Below are 26,466 nucleotides of genomic sequence, written 5' to 3'. Positions count from 1 at the left end.
GGACCAGAGCATCCTAGATTAATCTTCTATGGAATATTCTGATCATTGGATTTTTGTAATGACTTGTCATCATAGGACTAGATTGAGGTTACATCAGTATTCTCTGGAACATCAGTTTGTTGTTTCCGTTCTGAATGGTCCTGATATGTAGCTTGATTGAGTTGCCTACTCTCATGATTCGGATGTTGATAGGGAACTTTTTTGGTTTGACTTTCCCTTTTTAGGTGTGAGGAAATTTTTTGATTTCCTTCTTGTGAGGACGTTGTTGAGTTCGTTACCAAACCTTCACTTGGGATGTTCATCGTCTAAACTACAATATCTAAGTGTGTATTTCCTTCAACTTGCTTGTTTTCTTCCTAAGTTGTGACATTCACTGGATTGGTATTTGTTGTTTTGTGGCCAACTTGAATTCCTACATTTGATGCTTCCTTCTCAATAAGTTGTTGTACTTTGTTTTCTAATGACTTCTTATCCTTTTTAAGTTTCTTAATTTGCGTCAATAATTTTTCAATATGGTTTTTAAGCCGAGAAACTTCCTCATTTTTGTCAGCAGTGATCTTGTCAACTTCTCCTTGCATATTTTGTAGAACTTTTTTGCCTTCCTAAAAAATTACTTTTGAAATATCTTGTAAGTCATTTGGCATTACTGAATTTGGCAATGTAACATCTTGAAATGTTATTTTTTTCTTTTTGTATGAAAATGTCAAAAACTTCTTTTTCATATTCAGGATGAAGGAACCTAAGGTTTCCATCCATGGGGATCCCAGAATAATGTCACTTGGGTTAGTCAATAGGGATTGAACCGAGAATTGCGATATAAATGTATAATCGCCAATGTTTAACTATAAATCAGTTATTTCGTATTGTTTTTTTAAACAGTCTAATTTTTCGATTATATTTGACTCCAGAACTACTAATTGGTTTGTGATTTTAAGTGTTATATAATTTTTATCTTCGGCAGGAGAGATAGAAATAGTGACATCTTTTCCTGCAATAGTTCCTTTAACTTTAAATAGTATTTTAGCATAACCAATTGAGGTTTCTAAAAATCTTCCTTCTTTTATCTCTGATTTAAACTCCATTTTGTGTTTATCAAGATGAACTTAGGGTCTTAAAAATAGCCCCTTTACCTTTATAAAAAAATGTGGTTGTTTTTTTTCTTTAATCACTTAATATACTCTATATATTCTTTTGTCAAAGAATATACTTTTTTATGAATCTTTTTAAACCAATAAATTTTTTCAAACTTAATACTTTAATATTTTTTCCAAATATTTATATTTTTCTTTCCATGCTTCTGTTTGCTAGGTGTTCTTCGTATATACTTTAACAATATAATTTTGAATCCATTAACTTGCTAAATTTTCTTTGTCGGATGGTTGGATTAATTAAATTACTTTTTTTATATCTGTTATGAAGAGTCGTGCCAATACGTAGCAACAGTGGCAACGAATTTGCTCAAGTTTCACAGTGATGAAAATAAACCAAATTGAACTGTCAATTCGAACAATTGGTGGATGTGAACGATGGTGGTCACGGTGGAGGGAAAAGGTAGTTGCGGTCTTGTTGTGGTTTGTTGGAGCTGGATGATTGTCGGTTGTGCGGGAGCAGTGATAGAGGCGGTGGTTGGTGTGAGACGGTGGTAGCAGAAAGGAATGCAAAACAATTTGCAGGTGTGGCTCGCGGTTGTGGCAAAATAGACATTGATTGCACAGTGAGAGGGAACCAGCCGGCGGTGGACAGGCGTGGTGGTTTGAGGTTGTTGGTTGCAGACTTATGGTTGCAATGGAGGCTATGTGGCTAGGGTGAGTTGACGGGAGCGAAGTAGTGATAGGGGTTGCTTCAGTTCAACCCACAACGCAACAAATGGGGACAAAGTAGCAGCAGAGGCACAAGGTCTGATACCGGTGGTTGTGCAACAGGGTGGAGGCTACAGTTTGCAACGACTGCTGCAAACGAGATCGGTGGAGTCGCAATTGGACAGCGGAAACTTGTGACCATGGGGAGTTGGGGTCGATGGCTTCCTGCGTGACGATTTCTGGAGACAGACGATGATAGAGACGTTGGGATGTGTGATCGGTTCATTGCAGTGCTCACATGCCAGTGACTGTTGCGTGTCGAGCACTGGTGGTAGCCTATTGTTAACGGACGCTGCTCAGTCGCGGGGAAAATAATCGGGTGGCGATAGCTCCGTCATGAGGAAAACAATCAGGCGGCAATGTTATTCTGTCAACAACACCAAGGTTGCATGAAACCCTTTGATGGTGGCTGCTACGGCGTTCTGGCGGGGATAGTTGTGGTCGATGTCAATCAATTGTAAATTCTTCTTATTTATTTATTTTAACTTTTTACTCTTTTTTTTATTTTTTATTTTTTATTCTATTTTATTTTAATTTATTTTCTCTTTTTTCTTTAAATGATCTTTTTGTCTCTTTCTTTATTTTTGTTTTTTATTTTCTTTCTTTCTTTCCTTCTTTTTAATTAATTTTATGGCCAAAACCATGAATGACGAAATGGTGAAATGGAGAAACTCCAATTGTAGCGATACGCTTGAACTGCAACAACAATAAAGTTGACGAAGAGTTGATGGCCAAGGGCCTGGATCAAAGGGCATGGCTCTGTGCAGCGGTGAAGCAGCCAGAGGATTGACCCCTCTGATACCAAATGAAGCGAACAAAGTTCCTTCTATAGATTAATTACTCCAAAAGACTTGGAATATAAAGATATCCATGAGGATACGAATATTATATATTAAATGTGTGAATGAAAATTCTTTTACAATGAGAACGAGAGGCTTGCTTATATACCAAGCAGGTGTCTCTTCATGGAGAGTCATGTCTCATTTAGACATGCCTCTTCAACCTAATTACTAATTAACTAATAATTATTTATGATTATTGTCATTTACATTATTTCCTATATATTTATTCATAACAGTTTAAGCCACAGAACTTCTGTTGTATTGCAGGAGGAAGGACTCTCTTTCAAGGAGGGTCAAGAGGCCTAGAAAGTTTCCAAACCCTAGGCTGCATACATAGAAGTGCCAGCGCAGATGGTTGGAGGAGAATGCAGGTCTTAAGGGAGGTTTTGCAGCAGAGTATTATGGCTGATGTGTGCCCTAACCTTCCAGCTGTCCCTGAAATTCATCCCTTCATCCCCCCTTCCACAAAACTCAATGCAACACAGGTTCGTATGGCAAAGTTGGTAACACTGGATATGGAACAACATTAAATCTGCTCTTATTACTTATTAAAGAAATGTTGCAAAACAAACGCATATTACAGTGGCTGTGCTATCTCAGAGACAAGTCTAGGGATGCCCACTTTGTAAAATTTTGTATTGTTATTAAATGAAAATAGAACTTTTTAATTACCAGAAACCAACAATCAAGATAAATATTTTCTTACATTAAGCTCTGGAAGTGAAATAAAGAAAATAGTTTGTCGGTTTTTTGCTTCAATTAGGAAATGCCAATGATTTTTATTGTACTGTTTAATAGTACCAATCACCTGCATAGTCAACTCATAGCTTCATAAATATTCATGCACACACTGTCCAAAAAGGAATACAAATTTATTGTCTGCTGAAGAATGCAACAGAGTTTAGTATATTCTTCGTAATAAATTCAATAATGTTACGACAAGAACAGTAAAACCAAATGCTTGTAAAATAGCACATTTTAGAAATGTAAATGGAAAGGATATGAATAAATCTAGGCAGATTTAACACCAAACAACTTAGTCCTGTTATCACTTCATTCATATATTAACAATAGTAAAAATAACAGGTGATTGAAGAAAGCACAAACCTGAACATCCATAAGGATCAAATCATACTTTTCCCTTTCTACTTTAAGAGAATTAAGGCACTGCTGACCATCACTGACAACATCAACTTCTGCACCAAATTTCTTCAGTTGTTGGCATGCAACTTTCTGGTTTACCAAATTATCCTCAGCGAGCAATACTTTCATGCCTCTAAAAGAAGCCTGACTGACAGGAGTCTCAGGCATATAACCCACTGAATCCTCGTGTTTTCCCCCTGCATATGAAATGGACTTGCTTGATGAAACCACATTATGTTTTAGAATATTGTTGTTCTCCATATCCCTGTCCTTGTGGATCCCATTTGCTACTCTAGCAAGAGCTAGTGAAGATTCGCTGGAAAGCTCCCCATTATATTCCAGCCCCTGGCTAGCACCATTGCAATTCGAAGAATTGACAAGTGATGGGTGGTCATTGCATTCTCTTGTTCCATCGCCAACATCTATCTTCCACTCTCCATTACAGGAAATATTATGATAAACATTTTCTTCATTGTGGCAAATTTCATTCACTCCTCGTTCTTTCATGGGCAATCCACTTTCAAACACTTTATCACTGCTTATGATTTCCACCCCTCTATCGAAACAAGCTATGAAAGAGAAGGTGCTTCCCTTGTCAGGTTCACTTTCCAGCCAAATGTGACCACCCATCATTCCAACTAATCTGTCAGTAAAAAAACAGTGATACTGTTATAGCATCTTTTGGAAAATGAGCCATTCTCATTGGTAATGAACATGAAATAAGAAATGCATGCAAATGCATCTCTTCTCTGCAATATTTAAAAGGTATTCCTTTATCATCGCAACTATTTTTTAATTAGAATACTAATATTTTCTAAAAAAAGCTAGAATAATAGAACTGACACAGTGACAACTATGCCAAAGAAGAAATCTGAAAAATCTAGGTAACACACAAGATGAAGGGCAAAGGTTGAACCCAAATCATGGCATGGAATCATTATCATTGAATGAGATCAACAATTTGAAGCTAAAAGTGTTAGAAAACCAGATTTTATAAAACCCCAGAAACAAAAGGCATCATCCCAAAACACAAATATTGTGAATGGGTCCGCAGTTTAACTGCATAAAAAATTAAGCCAATGCAAATGCTTAAAGGATGCTTGTATAAATAGAACATGAACAACACGAAGAATGAAATAACATATAATAAAATAATGGAAAAAATTGAGGGAACTTAAGATATCTAAAAGCATGAACGCTAAGATTAAATAATAATGTAATAAATCTAAAGCTACCAAATAAGCTTAAAGATGAATAAATAGAAAGAAGAGAATAATAACTGAAGTAAATACCCGTAGCCCCGAGGGTTAGCTCAATTGGTCGAGTCCCCGTCGTTAAAGCACCCTTGCCATTGAGAGGTCACGGACTCTATTCTCTTGACACTCTCGGGATCAGGCTCCATGGTGCGGAGTCCATGAACCACATTGAAAAAAAAAAAAAAAAAAAACTGTAGTAAATACCAGTGTTGATAACATCGGCATAAGCAAAAGATTGCCGAGGGTCTAAAAAACATATTCTTGGAAACACTGGCAAAAAAAGATGCAAAATCGGTAAACTGCAGCAATTATTAAAAAATACAAAATATATTCATTTTTTTTTTTAAACATATAAAGTAACAACTTCAAATGAACACACTGGCACATAAATATGGAGAAAGCATCGATATATATGATGTAGTGGACGCCAAATGAAAAATAATACATCAAAGTTGATACTGAATTGTGGTCCAATCAAGGACTCCAAAATGGAGAATCAAGATATTACACATACAAAAATGAAATATAGACAAAGACTCAAATCTTTTCAGAATATAGAAACTAAAAAATTTACAATTCTACATCATGATGATTCAAATTCAATCATACAATTAGTACATATAACCAAGTAGCACCAAGTGCAATCCATCTCTAAACCAAGAATACGCCAAGAAAGAGGCTCTAAATGGCCTCTAGAGTCCAAAAAAATCATGCTGCAACAAATAACTACATGTCTGTTGATTTGGGGTAGCATCAGATGTGCTCTGGCCACGAAATTTGGTGGAGAGGTTGGGGCACATGAGATCTCCAATACCCAGAAAGGGTTTGGGTAGATTCTAAACAGTTCAGGAGATATTAAAATAATTAATACTTTTAATGGAGTCCCTAAGTCTAAACTTAGGGAAAATAAAATATTAATGTGTATTAATATGAAACTGCGTTAGAATGATCCAAAAGACATGGATCAAGCCAGATCTAATCTTAGCCATTGATTAGGGACTTAATCTTGGTCGTTGATAAATCAACGGGAAAAGTATAAAAGGAGGTTTGAGGGTCACTTGGAGAGCACACCAGAGTGATCAGTCATTCTATTCTCTAGAGCGGGGTTTGCTAAGAGAGATAGAATCAGTGATCAGAGAGCAGCTGAGGGGCATTGAGTACAGAGAGACAGAGAGGCAGAGATAGTGTCGGGAGAGCAGCAGAGCAGCCAGAGAGAGTGACACAGGAGCAACCAGTGCTCACGCAAGGCCACACAGAGGCAGCTAAGTGTTGCGCAGAGCACCAAAGAGGCCAGCGTAGCTGACGCAGAGGCTCAGAGAGCTGAGGCGGGGCCTCCTGGGGCTGACGCGGGCCAAGATAGGCTGACGCAGAGCCAACGCTGGGCTAGGAGAGACTGACGCAGTCCAAATTGGGCAGACGCTGGGGTTTCTGGGTAGATTGGTGTTGAGTAGCTGTTGGAAGGATTATCTAGGGTTTCAGCCAATAGATTTGTCAGAAACTGTGAGGTATTACTGCCAAGGAAATTCTCTGTTGGGTAGGCCAATTTCGGCACCCAGATTGTACTTTGATATTGCTTAATAAGAAAACCCTCAAATAGTTGCACCGGTTTTCCCACATTGGGTTTTTCCAAGGACATTAGTCCAAAAATAATGGTGTCATATGGTGTGTTTGTTTCTGTTTCTTTTAGTTGCTGATCTGTAATATGTTGAGCATGCACTAGTGTTTATTTTCAGTGTTTACATTGTAAATAACTTGTTAAGGAAAATAACAAGTAGGTAGGAATAAATCAGATAAAGTGCATGGAGGGTTTCTAACTAAGTAAATTTAGAAACTTCAACAATATATCAAAATCATTGCCTATATTAGGATACTCATCATCAATATAACCCTTTAACCATTGAAATAAGATAGAAAAACTTAACATGTCAAATCGAGATTTTGTTTGAGTGATGGGTACATTTTTAATAGGGTCATGAAAGAGGAGTTCAACAATCATTGCCACCAATATTGACGTATATAAAGGGTCTGGTGTTCTTGATTAAATGATAGTTCTATATCCTCATACATGACATAATCAAATGAAAAAATTGCAATCCTATTATCCCCTAAATTCTAACATCCTGAAAACTATCAAGTCTATTGGCTTTTGAATGGAATCTAAAATTCTACTTTCTCCATATGAAATCCAATGAGGTCAGAACCACTCTCAAACATCCTAAAGTTAATGGCAATTTTAAAAATTTAAGTCAAAGATGAAAATGAAAGATAAAGGAGAATGTCACTCATTCTCCTCTATCTTTAATTTTCATCCTTTTCCTTTAAGAATTTAACATTATCATTAATTACATAGCATTAGTAGCGCTTGGAAAAATCCACTTGCCCAACACTTCAAATCACTTTTAACATTGTGTAATAGCCCTATGGTACACTCTAAGTTGTCTCATAGCTCCAACTTGCTAAGTCAAATTCTAGAAATTTGGTGTGTAGACCCAACCCAGTTTCAAGTTTAGTGATTCCTCATCAAGTTTAATGCCCAACCCACATTTAATATGATTTTGTCAAAAACATGAATATTCTCACAACTTGAAACACAAATCTACTTCTACTTTTTGACTTTTGCTGAGATAAAACACAAGCATTCACATAAAAATTTGACACAGTTGTTTTTGATCAAATAACCCTAGAAAAACCCCAAGGGAAAACTAGTGAGAGAGGGGAGTTTAATTAAAGAGTTCTCAAAATTTATAGAAAATTTCCAGCAACCATGTACTTATCTCTCGAAATTCATGCCAAAATTTACCCTCGAAAAAGTGCCCATAATTCTCAAAATTCATGCCATAATTTCCATATTGTTGTACAGTCTTCCTTGATTTTTGTGCCCAAATTCACTGCTTGAGAGAACGACATGTATGAAACTCCTACAGCAATAAATGTTGCTTAAAAATTCATGCAAACTTACATCGAATTTTTGTCCCCACAATGTTGTATTGGTGCCACAATAAATGCATCGTACAACCTTGAAATTCATGGTGTACGACGTGCAATTTAATGTTGGAAATTGCCTTTGGATTTGTGCTACTCACTGAAGCAATTAATTCTTGGAAATTTCCTTGTGAAGAGCACCCTCTTTCTTAGCCTCCCGCTTGTTAGAAAATCAGAAAGGAAAAGATCTTCTTATCCTGATAATTACTTGTGATTTCTTAGCAATCTTATTAACTTCTTTTGTCTTCTTTTATCTACTTATAATCAAGCAACTACCAAAACACGAAGATCAAAACAATGAGGACACAGGATATAAGCTCTCAGCCACGGAAAAACCCCTCTCCTAGGGGAAAACCCAAAATTCTCTTCTCTTCCTTTAGAACCAAATCAAATGAGACAACCAACACCCTTGAACCAAACAAAAACCAAAAACCTCCTCCAATCCACCAAGTCAGCCTCCCAAGATAGTCCCTTTCTTCAATACTGCATCAACCAAAATTTTAGCCCTACTACATCAAATTTTTGGGCCTTATTGCAGACCTGCTATTTCGGCCCCTTCCTGCAATCCATAAACTCGAACATGTGGGAAAACAAGAGAGAACTCCGGCTTCTTTAGCTTGAAAAATGTTCCTTCCTCCTTCGCTTTTGTTTCTTCTTCCTTTCTAGGCCTTTTCGCACCTTTTTCTTCCTCTTTTAATTGTAGATCGAAACTTGAATGGGTGCTCAAATACGTTGAATTGCACTTCTATATATAGCCTTACAGGTGTGGTCAAATTCCCTTCATGAGGCCGACTTGGTGGAGGAGTGATAAGTGACACATATTTTACATAAAATAATTTTCTTCTTTGATACAATGAGCCCAAGAAGGGTCTAGTACATAATGCCTAGGACAATGACTCAAGGCACAAACCATAGAAGCACTCAATGGATGCTTTGACCTAGAAACAAAAGAAATGAAGCATGAAACACATGCTTATAAATAATCTTCCTTTTACAATAATTTTCCTTTTTCATTTATTTTGACAAATACATCATATTATGAGATAGACAACAATTATGAAGACCGATACTAGTTATATTTCTCAACACCACTCACATTTTTCTTAACTCTTTTCTCTTCCTCCTTTCTCCTCAAAGAATGTGCCTCTTCTTCTCCCTTTTCTCCTTTTATTTCTCATCAATGACTAAAATTCCTAACCCTAGATCTCAATGGTTGAGATTCAATCTGACCATCTCAAGATCAATGGTCATGACTTAATCTCACATTGACCTCACTTAAATCACTTAGGTGACCCAAACTTTATAAAGTTAAACTCACTTTATAAAAAGTCACTTTTTAGTAATTAAATATAAAAGTACACTTTACAACTTTATAAAATCACTTTATAAAGTAAAGCTCCTAGAGAGAGAAATGAGTTTGATCACTTCCACATGCTAGGCACCGCCAATGCAAGAGTAGCTCTGAGCTACCAAAAACTAACACTCCCTCTCCACGAGAGGGAGTACTTCTAGCAACTCCACCACGTGGATCTGTCTCCGAGCCCATATCAACATTTGTAGCTTGCTCCCTTTGAACCTGAAACCTGTCTTGCTACTCGCCCTAAAACATGAGCTGAGAGCCCACCAAAACCAACCATGCTCCAAGAGTTCCATCACACTCCTGAGCATCTATCAATCCCATGTCATACAAATTGAGTCTTCTGATAGTACTAGAAAAATCATTCTTCCTAGCCACATGTCCTCTCCCTGTAACTGACACTGATCTTGTATCCAAGATTCCCTCAGATACACCCACAAGTTTTCCCAACAACCTGCATGACTGCCTTGTCTGATGCCAAGCATTATTGCTACATCCATGGTCGCTCCCTATGAATATAGAAGCACTTATCGATCCCAGAACAAAGCTCTATATCCATCATCCTCCAAGGATGATACTAAGAGCGTGTGTACCATCAGCCCTAGAACATATAACATGCCTATGACCTCTAGAAATCCTCCTGACTCTAGTTGGAATCTAACACACCAAACCCTGTTTACTACATGTGTGGTGCTAGCTCCACAACTCACATGGCAATTTAAGTATGTCTCCAAAATACTACGGAATACTAACCTCATCCCCATCATGTGACAGCTAGTCATAACCCATTGTCCTCATGCATAGCAATACTATTGTCTGAAATATAGGAAATAAGAGAAAACTCTATCTCAAATTTCTCAGCAAAGTCATCAATCTTAGTTGATGCTACTACTGCTGCCAAAGAGTAGTATCCCACACAAGGTCTATTATTGGCAACTCGAGATGATAGTGACTCGACCTAGATCGATTTCCTACATGGGATATCTTTTGCTTACAATTGTGCCCTAGCTAAAATGAATCTCTAGTGTGAAGAAGGTCTCGTCTCCTTTCACTACAAATTTTACTATGATTCTCTATCTGAATGGGTGAATAAGAGAATGTCACGTAAGGATTTTGTTGTTACGCGACTCAATGTGCAAAAATCGGCCAAATGTTGTGCATGGGTGGCTGCAAATGAGGTGTGGGTTCTAAGTGGGGTCTCTCCTTCTGTGTCTGGATCTTTACTCGCGGGTTCCATCAACTTTGGGATAAGTCATCACCCCGTCGATCAAGCTGTGAAATTCACTACAGTGGGCTCAAAGCCCCTTTGTGTCATTTACTTCATTTGCCCCTTTAAAATTTTAATGCTTTGTGTTAATTTTTTTTCTCTTCTTTTTATTTTTATTTTTATTTTATATTTTTTTTTTAGGTTTTTATTGTTTTGCTTAAACTAAGATAAATAATAAGCTAAAGTAAAGCTATTTTTATTTTTATTCTTTTGTTTATATTTTGATTTTTTTTACGTATTCTAAAGTGAAAAGAAAGATAAATTTTATTTATTCACAACCCAAATCTAATTATAAAATTAAAATTTAATCTTAAATGTACCTTAGCTCAAACTAAAACAACTAGGCTATAAAATTTTTAAAATCAAATCTATCCTAATAAAAGAGGAGAATTGAGAATAATCTTAAATTTCATCTACATAACCAAAATGAGAAAAATTCAATCACACACTAAGGTTAAAATCTAGATGACGGCTAGAATGTTTGTGTACTTGATTTAGGAGATGTCGACTAAAAAGCTCCTATCGAGATCATCGTTCATGGTCTTGTGCTCTGCTTCCTTAGGATAATGATGCAAAGAATCCCTTCCACGCAATCATATGGAAAGAAAATTGTTGACCTGAAACACAATAAAATTTCCTTTCAAGGGGGTTAAACTTACATCAGTGATTTAACTAGATTAGCAAAAAGATAAAAACGTAAGTGTTGCATAAATGAAATATGAATATTGAGAAGAAATGTGATATATTCTTCTCAAGTGTTCAAAAAAAAGCTATTAAACAACACAAATTTACCAAAATATTTTTTCATGGATCGGGCCACTTGAAGGAAATATTTCCTCGCAATGTCTCGAATAAAGAACACCAAAGAAGGCAAGAGCCACGTTGAATCTCTGACAAAATAAAATTTTATTATCTCCCAAATCTTGTGAAATGGGGTAGAATGCCCTCCTTTTGTAGAAAAAGGAGGCCTCTAACCCATCAATTACAATTTCATGTGCTCCCGAAAACAATGCGAAAATACACGTGTTTTCTAGTCAAAAAGTAATATTTTAGTTTTTACTCCCTTTCTAGAAGATCACATGTGGCTTCTAGTCAAACACAATAAAATATTCTACCCCTTTCTAGAAGATCAATTTAAATAATAAAGCAGTCAAAGCGCTTTCAAAACTTCTTAAACTCTAATAAATGGAGCTAGTTGCGTTCATTTGACCAACTAGTCACTTTACATAAAATTTTCTTCCCCGCTTTTTCTAAAATTTCATTTTATTTGTGCACATGGGTGAGTAAAATTTCTCATATATGTGCTAGCAAAACTTTGCACATTAGAAATAATGCTCCAAATAATGCCGATGTGGACCATTCATGATGATGAAGTTCCATGCAGTTGCTCACGTTGGCTGATAAGATATTATAATATAGACAATGCCTAGTTCCACACCTTCAACAACACATCCAACTTTAGCTAGTGATTTGACTAGATAAGATAAATTAATCACAAGTAACTTAGTCAATGTTACCAATTTACTCGGGAACTAACCAAGGGGACAACCTTACCTCTGTTACACATTATCTTTGGGATAAAACACAAAGTATTTCCCAAGTATTCTAAGTTAAATTAGCTAGATGACATTATTATTTTTCATGAAGGGGATATTGAAATTGTAACTAGAGTCAGTCTTTATAATATAAAATTATTATGTATTTATTATTGATTATATTGATTTATTTATATTTTAAAGCATGTTCTTCATGCTTAAAGTCAAAAGAGTCAAAAAGAATTTATTTTGAGTCAAAAGATTATTTATCTAAGTCATGTCCCATTTGGACATTTGAAAGAAAAGAAGTCAAATTTTATTTGTATGTCGTTAGTCCACAAGATCTTCAAGTCTACCTAGTGGCACCTATTCGAACCTCCTGGACAGTTATATATGAGAGTCAAGTTCGACCTCTTGGATTCATTCATTCATCAACATATCATCTATCTATTTTTGCACCTAGACAAGAAGAAGGTCAAAGTCAAAGAAGAAAAAACGAAGTCAAAGGAGAGAAAAAATTGAAGTTTTCTTCCCTATTTAAGCTCACATGTGTGAAATTTCCTAGGCATTTTCTGAGGTATTGTAAGGTCAAAAAACTTGGTTTGGATCAGATTTGGAGCTAGTTGACCAGCATTGATTTTCACTATTGGAGGGGGCTTGGAGGAGGGTTTTGACTTGGAATCTTTGTAGCAGACTTGATCTTGGTCTTGGGTCTTCGATATCTCATTTTCGAACTGAGCGGCATGCACTCCCGCACAAGAGCATATGACAACTCAAGATTCTCTTGGTTTCACAGACTAGAATTCCTTATTCATAGGGCCATGGAGTCACTAAACCTGTCACCTGCGCAACATCTAACTTGGCAAACATGAGAGCCAACATACAAATCTACCACCCTTGGCAACTACAGGAAATAAATTGTGTTGAAAGGAAATGGTAGAAATTAAATGTAGTAAAGTAAACACAACTAAACTAGGAAATGAAAGTAATATTAGTCTAAGTAAATCAATGAATAAACATGCAAGATTATGCTACCTACCCAGAGATCTTATTCTTTCCTACTCCTACAGGCTAACTAAAAGATATGGCTATTAGGTAAAGTCAAAGATCAAATGCAACCACTTTACAAAATCACCCATGATGCAAGATCTTCCATTGTGTTTACGTTGTGTGGACATCAAAGCAAATGGTGGTCATTTTGAATTTTGGAATCAAGGCAAAAGTATGGTCATGAAGTATAAGGCCCAACGTATGCCATGATTGATTTGTTCCTTTACATACTTCTCTCATCCCAATATCAATAGGGCTAATATAATTATAGTAATAGGTCATCCTATAGATTTCATGTGTAAAAATATTAGGGAACAAATGTTGTGAAGGTAGCTTCAACTAGGATTTGAATGAAGACCATTGCAATTTCAAGTCACTCTAAACCAACGGCAAAGAAAAGAACAAGTCAAATGTGATGGAATTTGATGGTCATGTTCATGAGTCAAAGATGAGGTAATGTGATAAGGACATGTCAAGCTTAAACTTTCTGAAGGCATGGAATGTTCAAAGTCCATGCCAAAATTTTTATAAACCATTTCATGAAAAGGGGGATGACTTCGCATTCTTCAAAACTTGGACCAAAGTTACATAAGCCAACTTCCTCAACATGTCCAAGTGTATAACTCACATCTTCACCCTCAAAATGAGTATCATATATGGGATCACCTTAAAAGTAGACACAACTTGCATCCCATTTAGTTCTTGCCATGTGAAAAAGGTCAAAATCAAACTTATGAAAGTCAACACCCAAGATATGGGATGAGGGGGAGTCCACCACTTCTTTAAAGTTCATCCTTTCAAAATTCTCAAAGGATAAATCAAGTGAACCAAGGTTTTGATAAGGGGAATAGTCTTCATGAGGATAGGAAAAAATTTGGTCCTTTTCACACTCTAAGTTCTCATCCAAATCTTGATCATAAAGTTGTTCCTTGATGGATATTTGACATTTTACTTCATCCACATGGTCATCTTCAAAGGTTGAATGACTCTTCTTGTAAGTTCCCACTTGGTGATTGGTCTGCCTCTTGATATTCTTGATAGTTGAAAAGATTATCAAATGAGTGTTTTTCTTCAACTTCTTCTTTACATGCTTGATGTTCATGAATGGGGTCACAAAGGGTTTCTCATCTACATCCATATGAGGTGGATGTTTTTTATCCTTAATGTGCTCATTTGAGAACTTTTCTTCAAATAATTCTCCATTTCTAAACTCCTCATGAATTGTTTCTTCCTCCATAGGCTCATAACATGATGGTTTTTAATTTCATTCTCATCAGAGTTACAAGTCCATTTTTGCTCAGTAAATCATGGGAGGACCTCTCATTCATTTTTCTTCCTTGGTTTTCAATCATCGAAACATCTTTGTCATGAGTTGTGACCATAGACTGTTGTTTCCTATCAATTCCAAAAGGACATTATTCTTCTCAAGCTTTTGATTCATTCCTCCCATAAGCCATAATAAATAATTACTTTCAAGGGTAAGGAACATGCCTTTTATATCTCCCTTCATATCATGGTAAAGCTCAATCAACTTATCTAAGTTCCCATCCTTATCTTCTTTCCTATGATCTTTTTCATTAAGTTGACTCTCGCTAAGCTAGTTAGGCAGTGCTTGCTCTGGAGGGGGCCTACAAGGAATCTATTCATCTACACTTCTTTCACATGGTTGACTTTCTATAGAGATATCAGATTTTTTTCAGTAAAGTCATCCAATACCTGATAAAAGCATATTTAAAATTTTGAGATGGAGTAGCCCAACATTTAAGGAATAGCTCAAATAACAGCTCCATGGAAGTGATGCTTTTTGGACTTAAACACGATCTAACCCACTTGTCATGTTCATGTCATAAAGAGGTGAAACGTATCAACAACACATCCTCATGTGTCACATTGATATTTGAAGTATATATGAGAGTTTGCAACATGATGAATACCTAATGAAGGATAGCCACTATATCTCAGGAGCTCATCAAACCATTTTGAAGTGTAATATTTAGATACCCAAGATTACCTCTAAAATCAATAGATTTATATAGTTCATGAAATTTCGAAGGAGCCATATTTAGGAATGAATTCTTGCCTACAATGGAGTCGCTAGATGAGTTAACTTTATAAAACCTTTAGATCCTATTCACTGAATCTTGTTGAAGCTAATGTCGAATACCTAGCAAATGGAATTTCTACCCAGCTACGGTGCCAAAAATATTATCACTTGAATTCTCCCTACATAAAAAGTCCCAACCTCACTACGGGGAGAAACTAACGATACTAACAGGCAAAGCCACCCCCTATCACCTTGACGGCCTTGCCCCACTTCTTCGGATGTGTTGTTTTCCTAGCCTAAGGAGGGTTTCCTTACATCTAATTCCAATTCTAAGCTTGTCGTTGGGTATGGGTGATAATATAACTTAGATTAGATGTTGATGCTTCCTCAAAATGATGATAACTCATTCAATGATTTCTTCTAGCAAAAGTCAATCATATAATCAAATTGTAGCACAGATAAAGATACATTCATTCAACCCCATGATTGAAAGTAAATGTTTATATCAGTATTGCAAGACAACAATGTGTTTTTTCTATGCAAAAAATGGCTCGTATAATGGGTGTGCCGCCCTCAAATTTACTGGTGTGAGGCCAAGACGAGAGAGTAATCTTCTCGACTATTGTTTTTGGTGCACTACAATGTTATGAACAATATATAAAAATAATATAAATAATAATAATCATAATAATGATTTAATTAGATAATAATGAGTCATTGACGAGACATGTCACAAAGGACATGACTATTCATGAAGGGGCACCTTACCTAGTATATAAGCAGGGACCTCATTTGTAACCACCCATATTCATATATTCTTCATTCTTATTGTTCATTCATATATTTATACAATATATTCTTTATTCCTAAAATGGATTATTTTATTGTATTCCAAATATCTTGGAATATTTGACGTACGTAAACGAACTTTGTTCGTTACAATGGTATCAGAGCTATTTAGTGTTCCACGGGGACTCGCCCCCCCCCCTAGGGGTCTAGTTTCCTCGCACCCCCGCGCTCGGGGGACTTGGGGACGAGTAGGGGACGTTTCCCCACGCTCCCAAAATGGAGGAAACTCGGGGGGACGTGCCAGGGAAACGTTTCCCTTCCCTGAGGGGGCGTTTCCGAAAAGGGGGACGTGGGGGGGCGTGGGGGGACGAGAGGGGACGAGGGGGGGCGAGAGGGGACGTGGGGGGACGTGGCACACCTTTAATGCATTAAAAACCATTTTAATTAACTAAACGCTGAACTTAATCTTTAATTAAGAGTTAATTAACGTTTAGGGTTTTGGAAAATCTTTGTTTCATGTTATAAAAACGGCACCCTGAACCATGAACAACACACTCACAGCCTTTGCAAGTTCGCTGAGCGCTCCACTCACAGCATTGGATTTCACTGTTCGGATTTTAATAAACAGTGCCTGTATCATTATTGATTGTATTAGGAATTGTATACAAAAGGTAAATTACCTAAAAAAAGTCAGTGAATTAATACAATTTGTTGAAAGTGCAAGCTAGGAAAACCAAGACCTTGAATCGGTTCAATATGGGCTCTCCCCATTCATGGTGATAGTAGGTTTAGGAAAAGAGCCTATTGTCACATGTTCTGAAAAGTGGATCTGACTATTTTGTTTCCAGGAACCAATTAACCACAAGTATGGGTGAAAAATCCGACTTGTAAAAACTTAAAAGACTGCCTCCTTGACTACCATGCGTTGTGTTGATGAGACCTGACTGAAATATAATATTGTTGATATAATAAGACCTGATTAAAATACAGAATGTTAATATTCCACCAGCCACCCAACTACTTTCCTATATGATTTCTCAAAATTCTGCCCTGACATCTAATTTTGATCCCATGAGAACTTAAAGGGTTCAAAATATACATTCGCTCAAAGAAAGAAACCAGCAGGATCTGTAAAATGGAAACTAACTAAGCAGTCTAACAACATGAAAAGAAGAAAGTAACTTCCACTTACGTGTCTATCGTTTTTTGCATGAGATTGCTGATGGAAAAATCTATGGCACAAGGTTATCGTTGTCGCAATGGTTACCTGGGAACTGAATAAACAATAGACAGTCAGCCTATTACTATATTAGGCCTATGGTCTTTACCTGTGGAAAAAGCATCCAGGTTCCGTTTAGTCCAAGTTCCAAAAATGATTTCTTTTAGACTTTTTCTCTAGGTTAGCAGTATCTAAAACAGAATTGGGAAGGTATATCAGACCTATGGGCTAGTCCTATGGAAGCATTGCCAAATAGGCTATTCATATATTAATATTATCAGTTGAAAATCTACAGCCTGCCTAACTAATATGTCAAGAACTTAGAAGTCCAGTTTCTCAAAATCGTTATACATAATCCACTATAGTTCTGAGTTCTCTCTATGTTTAAGTTTTCTTCTAAGAAGGACAGTTCTCTCTTTGTTTAAGTTTTCTTCTAAGAAGGATTGTGTAAATTTTCAAATTCATTGCTTTCTTGCTCCAGGAATTCATATCAATGATCATGCTTTGCAGCTTTTCAATTCAAACCAAATTGTCATAGTGGACTCAATTAATAAATTATATTTTATATTTATAAATTTTTAAGACCCTGACGCTCCCCCACGTTTCCTAAAAAATGGTAGGGAGCTTTTGCATAGGCCGCTCCCGCGCCCCCTCGCTCCCTCGCCCCTCGTCCCGGAACCTTGGTGGAACATTGGAGCTATTTGACCCTCTAGGCGCTCAACCATTGCACAAAGCCAGTCTAATTTAGCGTTTGGCCATCAACTCTTCGTCAAGTTTGTTGTCATTGTGATTGAGGCTTTTATCCACAGAAAGCTTTTGGAGGTTCTCCATTTTGATGTCAGGGGCCTTTGGCCATTTAAAAAATAAAAATTAAGGAAATAAAAAGGTATATAATATTTTAAAAAAAAAGGAATTGAAAAAAAAAAGTTATAAAAGAAATTTTAAAAAAGGGGCAAATAAATAAAACAATAATGAATAAATTATTGTTATAATATATATAAATAAAAGTATATATATATATATATATATATAAACATACATAGTTGTCGCTTGTTGCAGCCACAGAACGTGCAAAGAAACCACGAGTGAACTGCAACATCCCATGATAGTTGCTAATTGAACCAATAGAGGAGCCTTTGATTCACTCACCAAGATCTCCAGAACTCTTGGAACTATTGCCAATTATTTGAGTTTTTACATCCCTGAGGGCCTTTAACTTCACAACAGTGTCAACTTAACATTAAACATCAAAGTACCACACATTCTACCACTATCATTTTATGCCACTGTTGTCCATCACCGTCGTCGTAGTCTGTACATAAGGCCACCTTGTCCGCTTGACATATAACCGTAACATTGTCGCTAGTCAGGGTGTGGTTGTATGATTCACTGGACGCATCCACAAGGTTTCATCACAACCATCCGCCACCATTGGAAAAATTAAAAGTCCCATCCATAAAGCACTTAATCTAACTCAAACACTTGGACAAATAGAATACGCTAGTTTCCAAGATCCAAGGGTCACATTGATTGATAACCACATTATCAATTGATGAACTAACCAAATTTTTATTAAAGGGTATACACTATACACATCTCATAAAAATTGATTGAGACAATAATTAAAGTAGTTTTTATTAGAGTACAAAAGGAACACAAAAGAAAAAGGGATTATTAAAAAAAAAAATGGAAGGTATATTAACCTACCATAAAGTAAAAAAAAAAAAGGATAACCAATTCAAGATATACAAGTTTTATTATGTGCATATAGAAATAAATAAATTCGAAAGTATTTAAATATTCAAGACCAAGAATGGAGTCTAACTCGAAAATGAAGGAAGATTTTCATAAACTTCATATAACTATGCTTCAATGCTATTCAGAATTAAAGGGACTCTTGGAGGAAAAGATTTTACGATTTCTATCTCAATCGCCGAAGATAAAAATTATATAAACCCTAAACTCGCTAACAAATTGGTGATTGTCGAGTCAAATATAATCAAAAAATTAGACCTCTGGAACACAAAACAATATGACATAACCGATTTACAATTAAACATTGAGGACTATACATTTATATTGCAATTCTTTATTCAATCCCTATGGGTCGATTGAGGTGACATAATTTTGGGTTCACCCTAGATGGAATCACTAAGGTTGTTCATTTTAAATAATAATAATAATAATAATAATAATAATAAAATTAAAAAAAAAAAATAAGAAGAAGAAGAAGAAGAAGTTTCTGACATTTTCCTACAAGAAGAAAAAAATAATGATAGAAGACATTACATTAAGACCAAATTCAGTAACACCAAAAGACATGAAATATATCTCAAAAGTAATCCTTAAAGAAAGTCAAAAATCAATGCAAAAATGCAGAAGGACATTGACAAGATTATTGTAAACAAAAATGAAGAAGTTTCTCGTTTCAAGGAAAATAATGAAAAATTACTTACGCAAATTAAGAAGCTTAAAAAGGGAAAGAAGTTGTTGTAAAACAAGGTACAACAGTGTATCGAGAAGGACACAACACAAGTTTCAAATGTGGAAATTCAAGTTGAAGAAAAGGGAACAAATACATATCTCATTAACCTCACAATTCAGACAAGTCCAAACTCAATTGAAGCTAAAACATACTTAGATGTTGCAGTTCAAACGATGAAAATTCCAAGTGAAGATTCTGCAACCAACTCAATAACATCAATACCTGAAGTAAATCGAGAAATTGCCAAAAGCATGATGAGGGAAAATCAGGTCATAAGAAATCCTTATCAACATATTCATCATAAAAGTAGAGACCTTAATCAGTCAATGTGTCAACATCAAATAGAAAGGAAACAATGGACTTATGTTCCAAAGACTACTAATGTAAGCACAATTCAGTGTTTTCATAAAAATTCATCCAAAGTATCCAGTAACTACAAGATTTTGTAGAAGATTGAGTTTAGGATGTTGATTTTTGTAGCATCGGATGTGTTCTAGCCACGAAATTTGGTGGAGAGGCTAGAATACATGTATTCTCCAAAACCCAAAAATCGTTTCTAGAAATTCCACCTAGAGATAACTTAATTAAAATAATTACTCTTTTTTTAATGGTGCCTAAGTCTAAACTTAGGAAAACTGATTAATTAAAGGGTATTAATTAAGTCGTGGTGAGAATCTTCTGGAAGAAGACATGGATTGAGTTCTAGTAAATCTTAGCCATCAATTATGTTTTAATCTTGGTCATTGATGTCTCAACGAGAGATTACAAGAAGAAATTCGATGGGGGTTGGAGAACACACTTGGAGCCACTAGAAATTCAATTTTTTTGGGAAATTGATTTCCAGAGCAACAGTTGTGAGCTACAGAAGGTGATTCAATAAAGTTGAAGCAGTGAGAGAGGCATAGGGATAGTAAGACCAGAAGGAAGTTTCTCCAATCCGGTGATTGCATGGAAGAGAGGCAGTGAGTACCACAAAGAGGCAGCGCAGAGCAGAGAGGCAGTGCAGAGCTTCAAAGGGAGATCCGTATTTTGCTAAGAAGTTGAAATTCAATGCCAGAAGCTGGAGTGGGAGCCCCGAGGCCAGGAGGATCGATTTTCTAGATAGCATCTAATCTGTTAGTGAGAGAGACGTTGGTCCGAGTTGTGGGATGCAGATCTGCGGAGGCAGCTAGGGGCATCTCATCTTGAGCCAAAGTCAGTGTTGGATCATCGGTGGGAGTGAGATTTTTCTCACTAGATCTCCAATCAATTATTTCTCTGTATGGAAAGCTAGATTTGAGCTTCCATAGATTTGTACTCAGATTTGCTACTGCATAGAATAAAACCCTCAATTGTTGCACCGATTTTCCCAAGTTGGCTTTTCTTAGGGACATTGGTCCAAAAATAATGGTGTATTATTGTGTGTGTGCATCTATTCTTCCAGTGTTTTTATTTCTTCCACAGTATTTATTTTGTGAAAGTTGCAGTGTATATGTTTCAATATTTGTCGTAGAAAACCGCACATAATTTGTTCAGTTAATTTAACAAATAGAAGAAATATTATCAATTGTTGCAGTAGGATTCGAGGTTTTTCAAATTTTCACATAGGATAGTCAGATCCCTTCTCAGTATGACATTTTTTGTTTCACTCAAAGGATCCTATCATCTTGTATCATCGAAGATGACAACTCAAAGGATTTCGAAAGATGTGATAGATTACTAGACAAAGAAACAGATGACACCCTTTGTTAGCAATAAGCTTTGAGGACAAAGATTTTCTTAATATAAAGGTAATGCTATGAATATAATATATAAAAATAATAAAAATAATATTAATCATAATAATGATTAACTAAATAATAATTAGTTATTAAAAAGACATGTCCCAAAAGACATGATTGTTCATGAAGGGGCACCTAGCCTAGTATATAAGTAGAACCTTCATTTGTAACTAGCCATATTTATATATTCTTCATTCATATTATTCATTCATACATTTATACAATATATTCTTTATTTCCTAAAAATGATTCTTTTACTATATTCAAAATATCTTGGACTATTTGACATGTGTAAATGAACTTTGTAGGTTACGAGACCATTCTTGCTCCTTGGTGGTATCATGGGAGGACCCTTCATTCATTTTTCTTCCTTGGTTTTCAATCATGGAAACATCTTCATCATGAGTTATGGCTCTTAACTATTGTTTTACTATGAGTTGCAAAAGGGGGAATTATTCTTTTCAAGCTCTTGATTCATTTCTCCCATAAGTCGTGATGAAGGATTCCTTTGAAGGGTAAGGAACATGCCTTCTATCTCTCCCTTGTTATCATGGTAAAGCTCAATCAACTTATCTAAGTGCCCAAGCTTATCTTCTTCCCCATGATCCTTTTTTATTAAGTTGATCCTTGCTATGTTAGTTAGCTAGTTCTTGTTCTTGAGGGGGCCCACAACGAATATCTTCATCTACACTTCTTTCACATGGTTGAATTTTTGTAGAGATGTCAGATTCTTCTTTTCGTAAGTCATCCAACACCTGGCAAAGGGGTCTTCAGAACTTTGAGATGAGGGAGCCCAACATTTAAGGAATAGCTCAAAGCACAACTCCATGAAGTGATGCTTTTTGGACTTAAACATGACCTAACCCACTTGTCTTGTGCATGTCATAAAGAGGATATGAAAAGTCTCATCAACACATCCTCATGTGTTACATTGATATTTGAAGTATATATGAGAAATTTTGCAACATGAGGAATAACTAATGAAGGATTGCCATTATATCTTGAGAGCTCATCTAACCATTTTGAATTTTAATAATTTAGATACCTAGGAATACCTCTGAAATCAATGGATTTATATAGTTCATGGAATTCCCAAGGAGCCAGATTTAGGAAACAAATTCTTGCCTGCAATGGAGTTGCCAGGTGAGTTAACTTAATAAAACCTTTAATCCTACTCATCAAATCTTGTTGAAGCAAATGTCAAATACCCAATGAATATACTTTCTACCCAGCAATAGTGTTAAAAAAGTTATCACTTTAATTCTCCCTAGGGAAAAAGTCCCAACCTCACTAGGGGGAGAACCTAAGAATACTAACAGGCAAAGCCACCCACAGTCACCTCGATGACTTTGCCCCTCACTTCTTCAGATGTGTTGTTTTCCTAGCCTAAGGGGGATTTCCCTACGTTTGATTCTAATTCTATATTTGTTGTTGGGTATGAGTGATAGTATAACTTAAATTAGATGTTGATGCTTCCTCAAAATGATGATAACTCATTCAATGATTTCTTCCAGCAAAAGTAAATCATATAATCAAATTGCATCACAGATAAGGATACGTTAATTCAACCCCATGATTGAAAGTAAATGTTTGTTTAAGTATTACAAGTCAGCAATGTGTTTTTTCTGAGCAAGAGATGGATCGTATAATAGTTGTTCCTAGTGTTATAGCCCTCAAATATATTGACATCAGTTCAGGAAGAGAGAGTAATCTTCCTGAATATTGTTTTCGGTGCATTATAACAGTCGAACAAGCGAATGGTTGACTTCAAGATTGCCCTTGGGTGACTTCCGATATACTAAAGGTCTGTGGAAGTGATGTCCGTGTTCAATTTTGTCTGATGTGATACTCTATTCAAATAGGTACCAACAATTGTAAATTGGACCTCCAACAAGGCAAGCCTTAAGCTCAATGAGTAGCCTCCTGAAGTCACGAGTTTTCCCTCCATGTATAAGTCCCAAACAGCAATTTGAGTGGCTTGACAACAAATCCTGTTGTTATTTATAGATGCTAGAACACCTCTCTAGCCTAGAATTCGAAGGAAATTTCTTGCTAAAAAAAACATATTAGTGACTCACTCCACTCGAACAAACAATTATTCTTTTAATCATGGGTTTGAAACGAATGTATCTTTATCTATGTTGCAAATTTATTTGATTGATGTTTGGCACAAAAGAGATCAACAAGCAAATTATCATCATGCCACAACCTTAGGGAAGTGTCAACATTTATTCCATGTCACATCATCACTCATGCCCAACAACAAATTTAAAACTGACACCAAACATAGGGAAACCCCTTAGGCTAGGAGAAACACATGTCCAAAACCTAGAAGTGAGGGGCAAGGTCGTCAAGGTGACAATGTGTGGCTAGCATGTTAGTATCCTTAGCTTCTCCCCTTGGTGACATTGGGACTTTTTCTCTAGGGAGAATCCAAGCAATACTAATCCACAATAAATAATTGACTTTAATTATTCTACTTTTCCTAAGTTAGACTTAAGAAAGAAGTCATAAATCACTTACTCCACCAAGCAAGTACCTAAAAAGGCAAACAACCATCTCCTACATGCTAAGACATCAAGCTCACATAGAAGACCTTCTGAAGCTACCAAGAACTTCAATACCCCCTCCTAGCAAGGAATGGATTCTACACCACCCCTAGCTTGTCCCTGTAAAATATGAAATTCCCTTTCACTAGAGGCTTGGTGAGAATATAGGCCACCTACTCCTCTATGGAAATGTATTGTAATCTCACAACACCTATCTAGACCCTTCTCTGATGAAGTGATATCATATCTCTATATGTTTGGACTGATCATGAAACACAAGATTTTGAAAGAGCTTAATGCAACTCTAGTTATCACAATGAATCATTGTGGGATCCAATTTGTAAAATCCCCAATTTTGATTTTTCATTTGAGGAGGTTAGCAAAGATTCTTGGGGTGGTGCTAAGCAGAGAAAATTTTGCAACTTCGGCAATGGTAGGCAATCTTGGAGCAAAGGAGATATGGGCAATAGGTCCCACGACCTTGAGGAGGCAATTTGCACTTTTGGGAAGAAAGAAAGAGGAGGAGGTGCGAATTAGTGGGAGTGGAAGCCACTGAGAGAAGGGAGTGTGAGTTAGTGGAGAGTGGGACCACCCAAAGGGGAGAGAGGGCCAGCTAGTATAAATAAGGGAGAGAGGCTCTCATTTGGTATCTTTTGACTATTATACTTTAATTTACATCCTCTCTTGGAGTTATTTAGCACAAGGGCCAGAGTGTTGTTTAGCACCATGAATTCCAAGCGGGATTCCACCCTCATTTCTGAAAACTTCGAGTGTCTCCCTAGTGAGGTAATTTGGGAGTCCAACTCAGGGCTTCCCTTGAGCTTACTACAAGAGAGTTTCTAAGCTCTATGCATTTTCTAGACACGGAAGGAGTTTGTGGCACATCATTTAGAGCAGCGACAATTGATTCTAGACTCTAGCTTTTGCTAAGACATTCTTCATAGTCAAGGCCAAAGATTTGGAGCATTTTGCAAGGCAGCAATTGAGGTCAGAATTTAGGACAAATTTCCCCTCATTTTGATAGTGTTTAGAGCTCACAAGCTCAAGTCTGCACAGGAGTAGGAGTTGGCTTCTTTCCAGGGAAATTTGGGTTGGAGAAATCAGGCATTTTCCGGATGGGATCTTTGCGAGATTTTGGGACGCCTTCAGTGTCATATTTTGGGCATCCTACACAATGCCATTTTATGGTGCGTTTCTGGCTAGATAGGGAAATTCGCACTTCTTAGGGTCACTAGGGACAGTTGGGACCAACCCAAACCCTTTCTGGGTTTTTGTGGGTATTTGGAGAGGCGTTTGTGGTTGTGATTTCAAAGTGATTCAGCCAGTATTTAGGCCAGAAATCCCCTTTCTTTCAGCAATGTGTTTTACTAGTCAGTTGGTAATTTGCACCACTTTGTGGGTTTCCTGGAGAGTTTGATTAGGGAAAAACCCTTCCTGCGTTTTGTTGGCCTTGTTGAAGACAAGCACCAACTCCAATTTCAGAATTTTCTGAGCACGTTGGAGGGCCAATTTCCTATTTCTTTCCAACAGTAGAGGCAATGAATTTCTGGGTCAACGCAAAGCTTTTGGGTGCAGGCTTTCCAAGACTTGGGCAACAAAATTGCAACCTAAGGTTTCTCTTGTTGTAGCAAGCCTAGGTTCCTTTGTACCTACTTATATTGTACCCCATTTTGTTCAAGAATAATAAAATGACTTAGAGTTTTGGTGCATTTTCTTGTGTGTTATGATATTTGTGTGCATGTTGAAATTTTGATTGTTGTTCATAGTATATGCTCCTATTATCCACTTGATATTTCCATTAGGAATATTACAATGGTATCAAAGCATGATCTTGGCCAGTTATGGGGAAGCTAGCAAGACAGTGAAGGTGTAGGCATGCTTGCACATTGATTGGTGAAAGTATGGACATCGCAATGACACAACAAAGGAGTACACAGAGGATTCGAGAAGAAATCCACAGAAAAAAATGACAAAATGTTAGAATTAAAAAGAATGTTGGCCCAATTTCGTAGCAGTAAGGGGATAAACTAGGACCACCTTTATATGTATGATAGAGACACCAGAGGTGCGCAGGTCATGAGGGTGAAGCCATTTACACCAGGTGGGGAAAGTTGACAAAATTAGGGTACCAAACCCCCTCAACAGGAGTGGACAAGACACAAGCAATTATAGGGTGACGCCAGGAGGCGCTTCTGCTAGTGGAGACCTGGCTTTAGAGATCAGAAGCCTGAGGAGGAAGTCGCACAGGAGGCAGATGACACTAGTGGGTGCAGGGAGGACATAGATCGACCTAGTATGACTCTAGAGTCACCACTGTTAGATAGCCCGA

General features: G+C 36.6%; 1 protein-coding gene across 1 annotated transcript in view; it reads right to left on the bottom strand.

The window, feature by feature from the left end:
* Positions 1-26,466, bottom strand: part of LOC149187648 (histidine protein kinase NIK1-like) — a 328,474-nt gene that overhangs the window by 41,321 nt on the left and 260,687 nt on the right. Inside the window, exon 7 of the mRNA XM_089411420.1 lies at positions 3,809-4,487. Coding sequence (XP_089267546.1) covers positions 3,809-4,487 — 679 coding nt within the window. The remainder of the gene's footprint in view (positions 1-3,808; positions 4,488-26,466) is intronic.

The sequence above is a fragment of the Pinus tabuliformis genome, chromosome 3_1 (assembly GCF_031772625.1).
Source record: "Pinus tabuliformis cultivar Carrire ecotype Pingquan chromosome 3_1, CPIR1, whole genome shotgun sequence".
In the NCBI taxonomy this organism is placed as follows: domain Eukaryota; kingdom Viridiplantae; phylum Streptophyta; class Pinopsida; order Pinales; family Pinaceae; genus Pinus; species Pinus tabuliformis.
The sequence above is the reverse complement of the archived record's forward strand: the minus strand, read 5'-3'. Positions and strand labels throughout refer to the sequence as shown.